This window comes from Beta vulgaris, chromosome 8 (genome assembly GCF_026745355.1).
Source record: "Beta vulgaris subsp. vulgaris cultivar EL10 chromosome 8, EL10.2, whole genome shotgun sequence".
Classification (NCBI taxonomy): Eukaryota; Viridiplantae; Streptophyta; class Magnoliopsida; order Caryophyllales; family Amaranthaceae; genus Beta; species Beta vulgaris.
This window is the reverse complement of record NC_079209.1, coordinates 23,391,663-23,409,389: the sequence shown is the minus strand read 5'-3', so window position 1 is coordinate 23,409,389 and position 17,727 is coordinate 23,391,663. Positions and strand designations below refer to the sequence as shown.

The 17,727-nt window shown below is 34.3% G+C and overlaps 1 protein-coding gene across 1 annotated transcript; it reads right to left on the bottom strand.

Annotated features, from left to right (window-relative positions):
* Positions 1-480: 480 nt before the first annotated feature.
* LOC104883741 (vacuolar protein-sorting-associated protein 37 homolog 1) lies at positions 481-8,643 on the bottom strand. Its single transcript, XM_019247438.3, has 8 exons — positions 8,482-8,643; positions 8,308-8,409; positions 5,856-6,080; positions 3,251-3,338; positions 1,869-1,908; positions 1,738-1,784; positions 1,505-1,625; positions 481-989 (listed from the first exon to the last, which is right to left on the bottom strand). Exons 2-8 carry the CDS (start codon positions 8,319-8,321, stop codon positions 826-828), a joined length of 699 nt encoding a protein of 232 aa, XP_019102983.1. The 5' UTR covers positions 8,322-8,409; positions 8,482-8,643; the 3' UTR covers positions 481-825.
* Positions 8,644-17,727: the final 9,084 nt, after the last annotated feature.

Below are 17,727 nucleotides of genomic sequence, written 5' to 3'. Positions count from 1 at the left end.
TGATTCAAAAAACCATGGAACATTTGTAAGGTCTGTAAAAATTTTGGGGGTAGAAACATTTTTTTGCTTATAGATGCTGCATAATAGAAGAAGACAAGACAATGAAGTTGCAACATGCTTCATATTTTGGGGTAAGAAATACTTCATGTTTTTGCAAAAATAGAAGACAAAACAATGCTATCAGCTCCAATAAGTTCAGTTCAGTTCAGCTCTAATAAGTTCAGTTCAGTTCAGCTGTTTTATGCCGAAGAGAACATGCCCTTATAATGAAAAAGAAAAACTTTCGCCATCTAGAAATTTGAAAAACACAAGGTCACCAACTAGAATTTTTCAAAACAAAAATGAAGGTTTGGAGTTTCTAGAAAATTTATAAAAAGTTGTATCTAACTAAAAATGATATACAAAAGATCATTTCTAACAAATTTTCCTATTTTCTCCTTTCATTGGTGGACTTGAGAAAACAAACGGAAACCTCTCGAATAAGAAACAAACAATTCAATAGATATATCAGGGAAAACTAAATATATACTTCCCGTCGTCATGAGTCACTAGCTATACTGACTTCTCCCTTCTTTTTCTTTTTGGTAAATGAGAACCAACTATGATTCGTTACTATATTCAAACTTCAAACACACCCTTTCCTCCCTGCTCAATCCAGAGGAGAGGTGTTTATGAACATCAAGAAGGAAAAAATGAACTTACACATCCAACTCCCCCCTCCCTCCCCCTTCCCAATACAAATATCAGCTAATCAGAGAACAGCAATACACCGAGATAGTACAGAGCACATCAACGTCGCAGTACACATTGAGAGGACAAACTAGGTCATCCAACTGAAGATGTCTTGGCTGCAAGATGGGTAAGCGCTCGACGATGATATAGAGAACGTAATTTCTTGTATTTCTGGATGAATACCCCCAGCTCAATCTCCTTGTCCAGGAACTGGCTATGAAGGGCTTCAGAATCCTCATCCGTTTTATTCATCGCCTCTGCCAAGCAAAAGCAATTTGATTGACTTAAAGCAAACAGAGATTTAAAAACAGATTGGAGAGCATAAATCACATGGAATGCCGGTTATTATCCTCTTGTTATTTGCTTCGTTTGAGATATGAAAAGCAAAGGGAGGGAGCTAACCCACTCAAAATAGCTCATCAAGTACCATATCTCCATAGTATTGTTCTTCTATGGGGAGGGGGAGAGGCTAACACTTGAAAGTTCGCTCCTGAGTGAACTAAATCTCAACAAGAAGGGAAAAAGGAGAAAAATGAAAAGGAATTAAATCATGTAGCTAAAAATATCCCACAGCAGGTAAGCGGTGAGGGAGAAACACCACCAGCGAACTTTAAATACTAGCAGTCTAGCACAATTGATTTCAGATTTTGAAATCTAATTTGCTCCCAAGGATCTAGTTTAATTACTGTAGATTAACAATGAGATGCTATTCGGAATTCACAGCCAACTAAATAAGAGAACTAGGACATTGGTCTACGGTGCTAGAAAGTACCTTGCAACTGATGCAGAAGTGATGCTGGAGCAAAGCACTTCATTATCTTTTCTTTTTGCCTCTCCAAGTCGTTCAATTTCTCTAGAGCATCAGCTAACTCACTTGTGCGGATGATCCTGCACTGTAATAATATCAACAGAAAAAGAAGGTTTTTAATCATTTCCTGCCCTTTCCAGGCATAAACGTCAAGTCAATGACATCAGCTCTCCAATTAGCATATATGACAATCTCACCTGATTCCTAAGCTCCATAATCTGTGGTTCCTTCTCCAAATTCTCTCCTACAATCACCGCAAGATCTTGTTATCGCTCAGCCTTATTAACAATTAAAAATGACAACTGTAATCACAAAAACAAAAACTCACTCGCAAGCTGGAGAGTTGCCTTTCGCAATTCATCTCGTACCTGACCATGCAAAATAAAATGTAACAGGTGAAAATATGAATTAGCATATCCTCCGACTACAAAGATTCAAGTAAAAACCTTATTATTATCGGGTTAGAGAAGTAACATAACAAGGACATCCATAAACATGTTCATCCAAAATTAACATTATTTAATCTATGGATATCTCGAAGCCCTCAACTTATTTTGTTTCAAGCTTTCACTTTAAAAAACCAGGTCTTGTGGTGAATGGTCTTAGGTAAATTCATCTCAATCCTACACATCCCTAGATCTTCTTTTTCCAGACCTTTATACTTAGCACAGCACACTACTAGTATTTTATCTTATATTTAATATCTCATTAAAATCCAGAGCACCCATCATATCAGGAGTCGAAAAATAAACTCTTGTAATAAAAATAGGCCCTACAACAGAGTTCAGCTCAGGTTGACAATGAATTTAAGAAAAAAATAGAAGCAGATTTTTGTGCCAATTCCCAATTCACTCATTATACTTGCCATGCTTGGTGATTGAAATTGAGCTTCGACTAACAAATAGATATCTGAAGGTGTGTTACTTGTTTACCTTTTGTCAATATTCTTTTACCTATTATTACCCGCCAGTTAAACTCTCCTTTTAACAATTACAAAAATGTACCAGACTACCAGGCACCAGCCATACATCAACCAAGCCTCTTATGTGTCAATCACTCAATTGTATTTTACCACTCTCTGGAAGTTGCATTGAATTCAGAGAACAGTCATATCAATAATGCATGAAGGATCCAATGTAAAAGGGTATTAGACCCAATAAAACGTGTGGGGAAGGGGCACAAAACAACTAGTTGGTAGCAAACCAGAACCAAACCAATTTCATCTTCAGTGATATGCTTCCAAGCTAGCTGCGACACAGAGATAAAGGAGGCTTCCATATATACATTTGAAAAGGAAAGAGATGACCCGAGAAAAAAGGGCACTAAGTTCTGTAATATGGGAAAATAGGTCCAAGCTGAAACATATATTCTACCCGAAATCTGAAAACTACTCTGGAGCTCATATTACTGTCATGACACTTAATTTGTGTCCGTACATCATTTTGGCAGTAACAGCTCCTTCGAGGAAGGATATAAAAATCCAGAAACCCAGGCCTGACTAAAAGTTAAAAAAACAAAATGAGGCCCTAAGAGAAGTGACATTAAGGGATGAATAAATATTTCAAGGTTAGGAAAGCATAATATAATTCACCAAGTAACCAAACCTTAATATCTAATATTTAGTACCACTGATAACAGTGTTCCCATTACATGACAATCCTCATAACAATATATCAAAATTTTGATTTATGGACCATCAAGATAACTCACATTGTTTTGAGTCTTTACTTGATCAAGAGAGAGTAGAAAATGATTGTAGGCCTCCTTGTCGGTCAAAAGCTTCCGTAAGTCATCAGCACTACAGCATGACAGAATACATGAGCAGTTAATTTCAAGCCAAATAGATCATCAATTGATTCAAGTATTCAACTGAACAAGGAGGCTGGTCAAGTATCACATAACCTGCCCCATTAGACTAAACCATAGGTCCTATTCTAATACATTCCCAGCTCTTAAATAAGTTGAGCGTATCTAGAATATGTTTAATCAAGTCCTTAAATGTCTATCAATCAAACTAACTATCTCAAATTTCTTTTTTACCTCGAGAAAGATGGAGTGGAAGAGAGAGACTAAGCTTTCTCCATGTGAAAAATTGGACTAGGGCATTGTCCTAATACACTAAAGAAAGGTGGCCTACGCTTCAATTGGCTTTTGTTGTAAGGAACTTACCATTGTCTCCTTAGCATGTATTATCAGAGCCTTCGACTATTATCTTTTCCCCTTGTGCTGCCATTGTTGAGAAACTAGTATAGCATTGCCACTATAACCCTCTAGGACCAAGTGTGTAAGCATCTTTAAATAATTCTTTTATCAAGAAATGACTTGTTAAAGGTTAGGAAAATTGACTTCCAACACATGTGGCTGATTGTTTTGGGTAGAGGTAATAGTATACCGTGTGTATTTTATTTACAAGTTACAGCTGCCACTACATTTTAAAATAATTGGATTGATCTTTGCAAAATACTACATATTACTAGCATAATCCTGTCTGATGAAATTAAACCCTTCTAAAACCAGCAAAGGGATCTTCAGATATAAGTGACAGTAACATCCTCTTCAAGAGCCGCTAATGCGCCAATCACTAGTCCAGAAAATTCAGATTGGAAAGTCACATGGCTGTGTGGCCTTAAAAATAATTATTCATAACTTACATGAGAGACTAGTGTACACTACCCAAAGTTTAATATAAATTTTTTTTGGGAATCTGGCACATCCTATAGCAGATTAACTTTTTTTTTGAGGGGATTATAGCAGATTAATTAAACATACTATAATAATAAGATTCTCCAACCATGATAAAAAGATAAGTTCCCAATAGTCAAACTAAAACAACGAAATTAAATGTCCTAGGATGAGAGGCGTATTACTACTATATGATATTGGTGAGTCACAGATGCGGACTACCTGCACCTGGATTATAAAGGTTAACTAGTCATACTATAATAATAAGATTCTCCAACCATGATAAGAAGATAAGTTCCCAATAGTTAAACTAAAACAACGAAATTAAATGTCCTAAGATGAGAGGCATATTACTACTATCTGATACTGGTTAATGACAGATGCGGACTACCTGCACCTGGACAGAAAGACCCTATGGAGCTTTATTGTTCCCTGAGATTGGCTGAAAGTGCAAGAGTAGCTAAAAGGAAAGTCTTTTTTTTCTTTCATTCTTTTTGGGAAGGGGGGAGGGATTTGCAAATCTCTTGAACAAAAGAATACAAGATAAGAGATCCTAGCATAATAATAAAAAAAAAAAAACCAAACAATAGAATCTGTTAATTTAATATCATTGCAATATGGCTAAAAGATACAATATCAGAAAGTCTCCAGAGGAAAAGCCTTTTCAAATCCTTTTACCCATGTTTTACCTCTCTACTTTACATAATGCCTTGTTATCAGAGAGCGTAATGTCCTATCCTAAAACTCCATTTTTTTGGAGCCCTCGGCATTGGGAGTTGGGACGTGGGAGTTGGATGAGCTTACTGATTTTCTCAGAATGTTAATTGTTTATTTCATTCCAGACTTTTGACCCTTCATCCTCTTTTCATCCCCCCGCTCCCTTATGTTTCAATGACATTACCAGAAAGAAAGATTTAAATAGCCACCAAAGCCGCTAAGAATCCATGACGTCTAACTCCCTAATGAAATGGAAATTCACACACAACTTGATGCACTCATGTTTACTCACTCCTACATTCTTCACTCACTCCCACAAAAGTATAGTCAAGCACAACAGCCACTCTTCTAATTATAACTTGCACAGCACGTAAAAGAAATTGCACTAAACAACTTCCTAAAAGCACTCAACAACTTCACAATTAAGGAGGATGGTGTTATTGATTGGATGCCTATCTTCGTTTGCAGTTAGTTTTCTTTAATCTGACACCTATACTTTCAAGTCGATCCAAAAACAAAATTTTCAGAATGAAACCGAATAAGAGGTTAACAGGTGAAAGGAACAAAACCTAACACCTAAACCTTTTGCAGTTATCAGTGGTCAACATAATGTTTCTAAACTAAACTTACTGCTTTACTTCTTTAAAACGAGAAAATTATTTTTGCTAATATATACTATTACCTTCTATTTGGTCTTATTTTAGCTGAACTTTACTTATATTTTCACTAAACTAATCTTATTTTCATCAAACTCATCTATGTTAAACTTTGCCTTATTTTTGCTAAAACCCTTTTTTTTGCCTCATAAAATCAACATAGCCTAAATAAAACTTGGGACTGTTTTAGAAAAGGGTAACTAAACCTTTAAGCAAGTTCTACACACTCAATGAAACAATTAATGCATTATAAATCTAACCTCTTGTCCCTAAGTGCAAAAATAATTCCAGAAGCTTCAGCAGGTGAGACATGTGAGCCAGAATCTGGCGTTTCCGATGGCCTTTGTAGATTGTAACTGCTGGATGAATTGTTACCAGGTGTCGAGGGTCGAGAAGAACTTGGGGAATCGACTACAGAAGGAGGATACCATGACTGCGCAGGGACATCTTGTGGACGAGATTGTGATCCCTGGTCTTGAGATCCCCTGTAGGCAGCCATCATCAAAGTAGGAAAAATGTACCAAGTTAAGACAATTTTGTGAAAGAGTAGCCTAACACCTGTATACCTACCACACATACTCGCCACCGATATAAGATGCAGTTATAGAAGCTTAAAACTCATAAGCTAAGAGGTCTGTGTAATTAATCTCATTCTATAACAAACGATATTCAATCACTGAAAATAGCATTTCACATGAAACTGAAATATACTGACAAGCAGAATCATTAGTTCATTTCATATGCATATAGTCTATAGAGTCCTGAGTCCTTGACTAACAACCATAGATAATAACAAGGGGAAAAGAACAAAAGTTAAGACCTGGAGCAAAAGTAACAAAATCTGCCAAGAAAGCTTGTTGAGAAATACTCCCTCTGTTTTTTTTATCTATCTTACTTGGAATTTTGGCACTATTCATACTTGGAGAAAATCTTGTCAATTTTGTTCAATTTATAAGAAAAAATATAGTCATGTGGGGTCTTGTCTGATTCATCTCAATTAATACATTATTAGTATTCAATCGTTATAATTTTTACTAATATATAATGAAAATATTTAAGTTCAAAGAGGTATTGGGAGACGCGCACAGGAAAGCGAGAATGATAAAAAAACGATAACATAGAACATGAAGAGTACTGGATTCAACTAGATGATGAGTTTCTTGTCCGGGACAAGGTTAACTAATTAACATCTGTTTGGAGGTAATAGCATAATTATGCAATACTACCGCATAAGGAATGAAGGTAGTACATATCACTAAATTGCTTTCGGTGGACCATCTTAGTGTTGTTTGGTTGCATTGGCGATTAAGTTCCCATGACAGTAAAAATTCCACGGGAAGTTCTTTTGAAATTCCATTAACTTGTTTGGTTGACATAAGAGGATTTGCACTTTCTAGGATTTGACAAGAAAATTATGAATGACCAAGGGGCTGGGCTGGGGTGAGTAAATAAATTCCTGTGTTTTGTGGTAACTTCAAATTCCTAGGAAGCTAAAATGCCTCCATTTTGCAAAATTTATGTTAACCAAACATGTGAGTACTCCATTTCTTGAGATTTTCATTACCCATGATAATATTTGAAGCCCAACAAGCACTTAGTCTCTTAGAAGCAACGATTTGGAAGGGGGCCTAAAAGTTTTCGCCCTATTTCTCTAACAGTACATGCTGCAGATGTTTAATATGTGATATCTAATCCAAACTTCAGTTTGTCAATAGCTCTCAAATTCCTCTTGTTGTGGTAGAGGAACATCTCCAAGATGTAAATTTTTTAACCCTTCCTCAATTATTATCTACCATGTCTACTATTCTGGTGAAGCCTTTCGTCAGTTAAAGAGTGCAGGAAATTATGAATCAATAAAGGAAACCTAGTAACGTAATCTAGAAAAGTGAAACTTGCCTAAAACCATAAATTTGACCCTTGGCAGCGAGCCAAAGGCAGCTATTTAGTTCATAAGAAGGTCATCAGGAATCAAGAATGTTATCAACCATATTCATCAAATAAAAAGGACCCTTTGATATATAATCCTAAGAAACCTAGTTCAAATATGAACCTTGCATTATATCTCAGCATGAAAGCAAGAACTCCACATAACTGCTCACCTGGTTAGCCGTTTCAGATTCGACGTCTGCAGTGCTCGACTAGGTGGGTGTAATCAGAATCAATTTTTAAGGACGCAAATAAAGTTGTTAACTAGGGATATACTATGATCTTCTGCTAAATTCCAACAATCGAACACAAACAATTTCAGCTGATATCAGAACATAATCTCTCTCACTCCATTCTAAGGGTGTGTTTATCCCTCAGACTCAAACCCAAACTTCAGACTATGCCACATCAGCTTTCCACTACTTTTTATTCTTCAGATTCACTCCAAATTCATTCCAGTTTTTACACTTTATCCCTCAGACTCTCTCCAGACTCTTTATCAAGCATGAACAATTGATACGATCAGAAAATCCGTGATAATAAAGCATCAGAAATCACAAAATTTCATATAATTCAGCAATTTTATCCAAAGGCTAACAAGTACAAAGTCAACAATATCATTCAATTAACTGAAACATGAACAATTGATACGATCAAAAAATCGCGAAACAATAATCAAAACACTCCAATTAAACGAATAGTTAAAAGCAAAGGAAGAAAGTAAAATTAATGAAATAAAGCATTTAATTAATAAAAAAATGATGAAGAACTAACATAAATACGTACCAGAATCTGAACATTGAGGATTAATCAGAAGATTCTTTTTTTTTTTTTTTTTGAGGGGAATTAATCAGACGATTCTGAATCAAGAATTAGCGAAGCAAATCCCTAGAACAAAGATTGAATTAAATTTTGAAGGCAGAAGAAAGCAGTGATGAGAGAGAGAGAAAAAAAATATACGATAGAGAAGATGGATTTTTGCTGAAATATGGTTTCGTTGTACGCGTAGCAGAAACAAGAAGGCGTTACAAGTTATCCAGGGTATTGCCTCCGTTCTTCATCCTTTTCTTATTCATTAAGCATTTTATTTTACAGTTTGTTAGAAATTTGAGAGATGTTTCAACATAATTAAGGAAAGGTGTCACTTTCAGGCCGGGTTTCAGTCAGATCATCTCCAATTTCTCGTTATATTCGGATTGTATTATCACGGTTCAGGTTGGGATACTTGGATCCACTTATGTCAATTTTGGTTCATGTGAATGTTTTAATATAGTGGTGTCAATTTGTCAAAACAGGTTCTCAAATAGGTTCTGGGTATATCGACGAAACAGGTCAGACTCGGACAGGTCGGGATTCTGTCAGTCAATGTCCCAGGTCGTGATTGGTCAGATTTTGTTCAACTGGGTCGATCACATTTGAATCACGGGATTGTCGGGTGCCGGACATGTCTAAACGTTCCATTTACGAATCGATCCATCACCGGGTATGATCTCTTGTGGACAATTTTTAACCGGGTTTGCGCAAGTCATATTTGGGTTTCATATACGCTTGGGTAGACTCAAGTGTACTCGAATTGAATCACTAATGACCTTAGTTCGATCATTGTGAAGTATCGGCTCCATTCGTTATTGAACGTTAATTCAACTTCCGGTTGATTCCTTGTCGGGTCATGTTGATTTTGTTATGGATTTTGTAAATGAATCATATTATTAAAAGCATTAAGATCGACATATATATACATATGTAAGTGTACGATAAATATATGGATGATAACAAAAAAAACTAATAAAGACACTATATTGTTTACCGTGATGTTTAGTGTATTCTCTTAGTCAACTCGTATTTCGACTAATCGATTGCATAAAACCACTCTAATGAGTAAAGTAATAGAACGACTCTTCATATGTTCTAATATTATATATTATAACCAACGACATATAATAACGAGTAGACGATCAATATCAAGGTTTATATAAATGATTTATTATTATAAGCATTATAATTGATATATAAGTTTGTAAATAGCTATGATGATAATGAGAATAATAATAATGAACATAAAGTGATGATGATTATTATAATAATACAAATAATAACAGTATTAGTAACAATGCTGACAATAGCAATAATTTTACAAATAAGAACAGGAATACTAACAACAATCACAATATAAATACTAATAGTAATAGTAGCAACAATGCTAATAATAGCAATAAATAAGAAACAATTATATTAATACCAATGTACTACCAAAATGATTGAACATATTGATAAAATAGTTTGTTTATATTTCATCATATATAGTCACAACATAATATATATATATATATATATATATATATATATATATATATAGTACATTGGTATTAATATAATTGTAAAACCACTGTAATAGTATATTGATTATAAATGAGTACACGTCTCTTGATATGTTATGATATTATAACAAATGACAATCATATATTTACAACAACAGTTCATATGAGGCCTAACCGCTTAAGTGATTATAACTGGAGTTAATATATTATACAATAATAACAATAAACATAACAATAGTTTATATAAATGATGGTAAACATAACAACCATAAGTCGATAAGTTAACAAGTACTTACTAGTTAGTAACGTGTTAGCAACCATATGTTAACTTAGCATTTAGTCGGCTACGCACTTAGAATCATACCAACTCAGTAACTCACTAACTTCTTCCACGATAATTGAAAGAAGTTGTTACTAGATAAGATTAATGAATGTATCAATATAGATTATAAGCTAATTCAAGAACAATATAATATTTTATCTAATAGTCTTCGTTTGAAATGCATTTCGAAACTAAAAACATGTATTTGGATTGAAACAAGTTGTTATTTGACAAGGTTAATTAATGTATCATTGTAAGTCGATAATCTATGTCAATGTAACACTACATATAAGTTTACTTAAGTAAATATAATTATACTATTACTTAATTGAGTAATAGATTGATAAGTTGTATAAGTAATGCTATAAAAAGTCTAACTAAAATTTAGAAACTCTATTCATAACTCTAATTAAATAATACTTAAACACTAATCATAATAATTTCAATAAAAATAACCAAAATTTAAAACTAATAAAAAAATTGACTAATTATTAAAGTTAGAAGTTACTAAACCAAGACAAGAACTAGTAAGATTATAAAAAATATAAGATTATCAAACATGTGATAAGTCATCAATCCATGTGTTAGGTCATTCTTTTTTCCTATTGGCCAAAGATTAATATCATGGATCATGAATTAGAACCCTTGATTTGAGAAGAATCAAAACTCTAACCATCAATCTCTCAAAGACACAAACCCATCTCCCATTTCCCTTGTCTCTCTTCCATCTCCCCTCTCAAAAACCCTAATCCCAATCCATCTCTCATCCGCCCACCTCCTATTCCTTCTATCATTCTCTCTTCTCAACCTACCATCCCCTCAACCACCCACTCCTCTCTCGCTACACTCTCAACCACCCCACGACATTGGTCTTCGAAGATTGCATTACCCCCTCCCACTCCATCGCTCATTTTAATTATCATACCTCTTCTAGTAAGGATATAATACTTAGGGTATAGTGCGTTCTCTTCAACTTATTGGCCCTGAACTTATCTGAACTTATTGAACCTAAACTAAACTTATTGAAACTTATTAAACCTGATTGGACCTAATTCAACTTATTGGACCTGATTGAACCTGATTGGAACTTATTGGACGTGATTGGAACTTATTGACCTTATTGAAACTTATTAGACCTTATCGGCCCTGATTGAAACTTATTAGACCTTATTGGACCTAATTGAAACTTATTAGACTTTATTGGACCTGATTGAAACTTATTTGACCTTATTAGACAAAAAAAATTGACCATTAATAATAAATATTACCCCTAACGTAAATACTACCCCTTAAAATTTATTATGCAGCAATAATTATTAAAATCCGTCCTTTAAAAAATAATTATTATTAATTATCTCTTATGATAATTAATTTAACAAAAAAATTTACTATTTATATATTTGTCTATACATAACTTTCACCACTAATATATCTAATAGTCTTGTTTTGATTTTATAAAGCACTAGGAGAAAATCAAATATCGATTAACATTTATTGCTAACAAGTTAAAATTGACACATGTGAAAAATTCTCAATCCACTTTCATTTACTTGAAGGTAGTAGAATGCATTAACTCCTTATATAAAGACGAATTGCAAAATATTGTAATTATAGTGATTATTATAGTTAACCTTAATTATTTGACCATGAGTATTATATTATTTAATAATAATATAATCAGCTAATAGTAATATGAATAATCAAATAGTAGACAATAATACAAGTATAATACTATACATTGTGGTACTTTAATAAAAAATTCTAATAATAGCATGATCAGCTAATATTAATATGAATAATAAAATAATAGACAATAATACAAATATTTAATAAAATAATAAACACTAATACAAGTATAATACCATATAATCATTGTGGTACTTTAATTAAAATTCTAATAATAACATAATCAGCTAATAGTGATATGAAATTATGAATAATAAAATAATAGACAATAATACAAATGTATATTTAACATTGACTATTTGGACCTTATTGGACCTGATGAGACCTGATTGGAACTTATTAGACCTTATTAGACCTGATTAGAACTTATTGCACCTGATTGGAACTTATTGTACCTGATTGGAACTTATCGAACCTTATTAGACCTAATTGGAACTTATTGTCCTGATTGGAACTTATTGCAACTTATTTGAACTTATCTGAACTTATTGGACATGAAGCTTAATTTTTTAAGTTGAGGATAACGCACCCTTATAGAAGAAACTCATATCAAACCCCTATTGAACTCTTCTCATTCATTGTCATCCTTCACTTCGTGTCTTTATAATCAAAAGCCAAAGCAAGTTTCACATCTGATTTCCAATTATTTCCTTGAAGATTTCAGTTAATTACCCCAAATTGAGATGCGATTAAAGAAACCCAAAGAAAATACCAATTTTCATCTCACTCTCGTGTCTCTTTTCTCAACTCTGCTTGCATTTCTAGCCACCACGGCTGGTGTTCGTCACTGCCCATGATCTTCTTTCTCCTCTGTTATGTTCATGTCAATGTTCGCTATCACCGAAGCCTTGTCGGTGCTGCTGTCACTGGTTGTTCCGTATCCCATTTTCTCTCTCCTGCGGTTTTTGTCTAGCTCCAACGCTGCTATTCGGCGCGCTGCCGTGACCTGTGCAGCTACTGGTGGCCTGATGTCGCCGTGAACTGCTATGCGTTTTCCTTATTGTTGTGTGTTCTAATCTACAACCCGTGCTCTTGTCCTGCTTGGGTGGTCTTGCTGTCGTCTGTTAGAGGGTGTTGTTGCATGTCGTGTGAAGCTAGTCGTGCTCTGTTCCTTTGTCTGGCCTCTTGTTGTGTTCTCGTGAGTAGCTAAGCAAAGAACCCTTTAATTGTTATCAAGCCCTCAAATTATGTGGTATTCGAATGAAGTTTTAAGTGCATAAGGTATTCAAATTTAGTTTTCTTTATTCTTTGTTTCTTGCTAAAGGGTTTGATTAGTTTCTGATTTGGATTCCAATTAATTTGTATTACTTAAATGTTGGTAACATTGAAGATTGAAAAGCCATACAAAATCAGTTTTATGATTTATGAAAAATGGTTTAATTAGAATATAGATTCTATTGTTGAGAAATATTAGTATTGTTTGAGGGAATTGGAGTTAGCTTATAAGGTTTAAGTCAATTAATATATCATTTGAATAATTTGCAGGTGTATGTCGGAGGCTTCATGTGGAGAAAAAGAGAGAGTTGGTTATGAAGTTTTAATTAGATTTAATGATTCAGATATTGTATTTAGGAGTATATATATCCTTATTTAAGAATAAAATATTACATTATTTTGGGAATCGAGTAAGTTATTATGTAATATGTTATTTGGTTTTGAAGATGATTTGTTGTGAGCCCTGACCCATAGGTCCAGGATCGTATAAAAAGGTTTTGTTCTGCTGCGAGATAATGTAAATTCGAGGTTAATAAGTGTTAATTGAAATTTATGAATGTTAAGTGTGATTAGCTAGCTGCTCGAAATTGCGGGCTGTTAGCAATCGGTCTTTGTGAGGAGCTCCGAAATCTTTGTCGTCGTTCAACTACAAATGTTTTAGGATATTTGGATAAGAATGAATTTCATATTTGTTTACGAGCTCATATGTTGTTGTTTAGTGTAGGGTTATGAGAATTTGAGATATTATTTGGTAGAAAATTTGGTAGAATATTAAAATGGGATAATTCAGTAGAATATTTGGTAGAAAATTTGATAGAAAAAATGGAGAAATTTTGGTAGAATATTAAAATGGAATAATAAATTTAGATTATAGGGTTTAACCAGATATTTTTTAATATTATTTGAAAATGGGGAGATTGGGTAATTAAATGAAAATATAAACAAGTACATGATATTCAAAATTTAACCCTTAAATTAAATATAATTTAATTTTTTATTTATTTAATTATTAAATGTAAGAAATTTTATAAATTAACATATTTAAATGATTTTGTAGATATAAAAATATAATTGAATTTTAGTGATATCTAGTTGAGTACGGTCGGGTTCGAGTTTGAATGCAGGTTTGTTTGGTCAGATCAGCATATAATCTTGTCAGGTTTTAGTCAACTTTCGGTAATCTCAGGTCAGGTTTTAGTCAGGTCTCGGGAACGACCCTCATAGGTCGAACAAGATTCAAGTCAAGTCAGAATCAGGTTGATCCATCGATCAAATCTGTTTCTGACACCACTACTTTAATCAGAGGGGTTTCTGGTAGGTGATTTTAGTTGGATAATTACTGAGTCGGATCAAATTAGTTAATTGGACAGGAATAATCCTACCTTTGCCCGATCTGTGAAAAATAATCCCACCTTTGAATTATTCTGGAATAATCCCACCTTTGCTTACTAAATCGATCTTTTGGTCCTAGAAACTTATAACTTGGCAAACTGATAAACCAAGTTAATTTCTTATTCAACCTTTGCCCGACTAACTCCACCCCAGCCACCGGACCCTCCCCAGCCACGAACCAGGCCCCTACCCCTCTCACTCCCCGTCGCCGCTTCTCTCTTCCTCTTGTCTCTCTCCTCTTTCTCTCTCTCTCCTCGAATCGCGTGTATATGTTGTGGTGGTTGTACGATCTCTCTCTTTCTCTCTCTTCGAGCGATGGTTGTGTGTAGTGGTGGTGGTGGTCATCAATAATGGTGGTGCCAGGAAAGCTCATAGAGAGGAAAGGAGAGGGGGTGAAAAGTTACGAAGGGAGAGGAGAGGAGGGGGAGTGACGAGGTCATGGGGCGAAGGGGAGAAGGGGTAGGGGTTGGGGTTGGCTACACGTGAAGGGTCAGGGATTTGCAGAGGAATCATGTGGGAGGGTGGGGTGGGTTTTGGGTTGGGGCAACAGGGGACTGGAGTAGTGGTTAGATTTTGCAGCGGGCTGAGGTGGAGTGGACGTAGGTGCTGGGGTGGGGCGGGGCGGGACGGGGTTGTGGTGTGGCAGCAGGCAGTAGCAAACTGGGATAGTGGGGGGGGGGTAGGTTTTTCAACGGGCTAGGGTGGGGGTGGGAGAGATGAAAATGGAAGGGAAAATCAGATAAATGCCATACCTAACTTGTTGTTAGCGGTCATTATATTTCTGGGACCAAAAAATTGATTTAGTAAGCAAATATGGGATTATTCCATAATAATCCAATGGTGGGATTATTTTTGGCAGATCGGACAAAAGTGGGATTATTCCTGACCAATTTTCCAATTAGTTATCATTTGACATTAGGCTGCATTCGGGTTAATAATGGGTCATTAATTAGTCTACTACTTTTCTGTGTTCAGGTTGGTTTTTGGTCACAACAAGTTTAGGTTAATTTTACGAGCGAGTTAATTTTTGACAACTCTAATAACACTATCACACTCTTTTGAGTGCAGACAACTTGATTTTGGTGACAACTTTTTTTATACACATACTAATAATGTAACCTACAATATATAGATTTTTTTTCCTCTTTTTAATGGATTAGGATTGATTTTGTTTTTTTAGGGGAAAACCCAAAAGAGGGTTACTATATCCGGAACATCATCCTCCCAATTATGCCAACCAATTTCTACAGGTTGAAGATGGGCTAGAGAGTGACCAACTTTGTTGTCGGAGCGTTTTACAAAAGACCAAACAATAGAACTAAAGCTAGACGTCAACGAAATAATATCATCAATGACAAGGGAAAAATCACTAGAGCCTACAGCATCACTTGATTTTGTTAGTTACTTTTACTATTTTAGATTCATCCACTATCTATTTATATGTATGAAGACAAGTAATTACGTGAGAAGTGTCTTCGAAATTGGGCATGTTTATGAGAGAAAGGATATATAAATTCAAATTCAGTCACCAATGTTTCATCCTAAGATCAAGCATTTCTTTTTAATAAAAAAAGTATTCTTTATCTACCATTTGTCGAATTTACAAAGAAGAAAGAACACGTCTTAAATGATGTAATGAAGGTTTCATCAAGGTGGATTTTATCTGGGTTTTATGGACTTAATGATGAGGAGAAATCTCCCGCGGTGACTAGGTTATAGGTTCCCAAATGAATAACTATTTGAATTCTCGGGTGAAGAGTAGTAGCTACGAAAAGAAAGACAAGGATGGACCCCAAACTATAAGTGCAACCATCAACAAGAATACAAAATGCTTATAATGGATTCTGCATATATTACACTAGCAGTTGTGGAGTTGTGTTTAGCAAACCCAATATTTGAGTTTGTTGTACAAAGAGGGAGGCGGCTACCAATTGGCCCAAGTGGAGGATGACGAAGGGGACGGGGATAGGAAACATGGGAGAAACCTAAGGAAGAGGGTAAAAAGAATAACATTTTCATTACAGGATGAACTTACTCAATGGAAGATGCATGATATATTGATAGTTAAGAATTTCATTATTGAAAAACATAGGTGTTCCACACTTCAAATGCAAGTGGCGAATCCAACATTATTTATACTTCATGGGACTTCCAAATATACCTAATATTTTTCATAATGTAGAATCCAACATTATTTATACCTCATGGGACTTCCAAAGGTACTCTAAGGACTCTCGATTTGCTTGCAGAGACCAAACGATTGAAATGAAAAGTTTTGTCTTTCAAGGTTCACCCTATTGCGAAGGCTGTTGTGACCTTCAGTTTAGGAGGGATGTTGATGTTTCAAATTTAACTGACTTCCACTTGTCCCACTAAGATAATGTTATCCAAAAAAGCCAATTCACTAACTTGATTTTTGAGCTAACCTGATTTAGAGATCCTTAGATTGGAGTCTTAATGTCTTGAATCATTATTAACATAATTTATTGAATTATTATGATAAGATATTTTAGGATGTAGGAATTCGACTTTTAAATGTCTCATTATTAATTCGGGGGAAGGAACTCGGCTACCTTCAAGTCGATGTATATGTTGAGATGTTAGTAGAGATTTATAAGTTCAGATCACGCTTATATTTAAAAACCCATTATTACTATTAATACTATTATTTACTAGTACATTTGCTCAAAAGGACTATTATTGTTGATTTTGTACTTATTAATTATTAATATTGGTAATTATTATTAATCTCGTTGTTATCATTATAAATGTCATTGTTATCATTATTCAAGTTATTTTGTTGTTACTAAATAATAAAAAATTAAAAGTCACGTCTTAAGAACATAAGATTGGAATAAAAAATATATAAAATATGATAGCTCAAACTCATGACAATGAAACTACTAAGTTCGGATTACATTTCAAAATAAGCTAAGTGCGAGATACAAATTATAAATTTAGATCTGGTATACCTCTTCCTACCAAATTTCAAATCTCTCTAGCTATTTATATTTTCACCCTTTCCATTTCTTTCTTGCGCAAGTCATTGAACATATTACAATCTGCTCTATTTGGTGCAATATTTACGTCTTTTTGTTGAAAGAATTTTTTTTAAAAAAAAACTGAAAATATCAATGTTCACAGAGCAAATGAGAGGGCTAGGGGAGGCTGCGTGGTGTGCAACGTAAAAGAGAAATTAGTAATAGCACTTAGGTAAAGTTTCATAGTTGTTTGTATATCTTATTATATTTTATATGAAAAAAATGAGTTGAG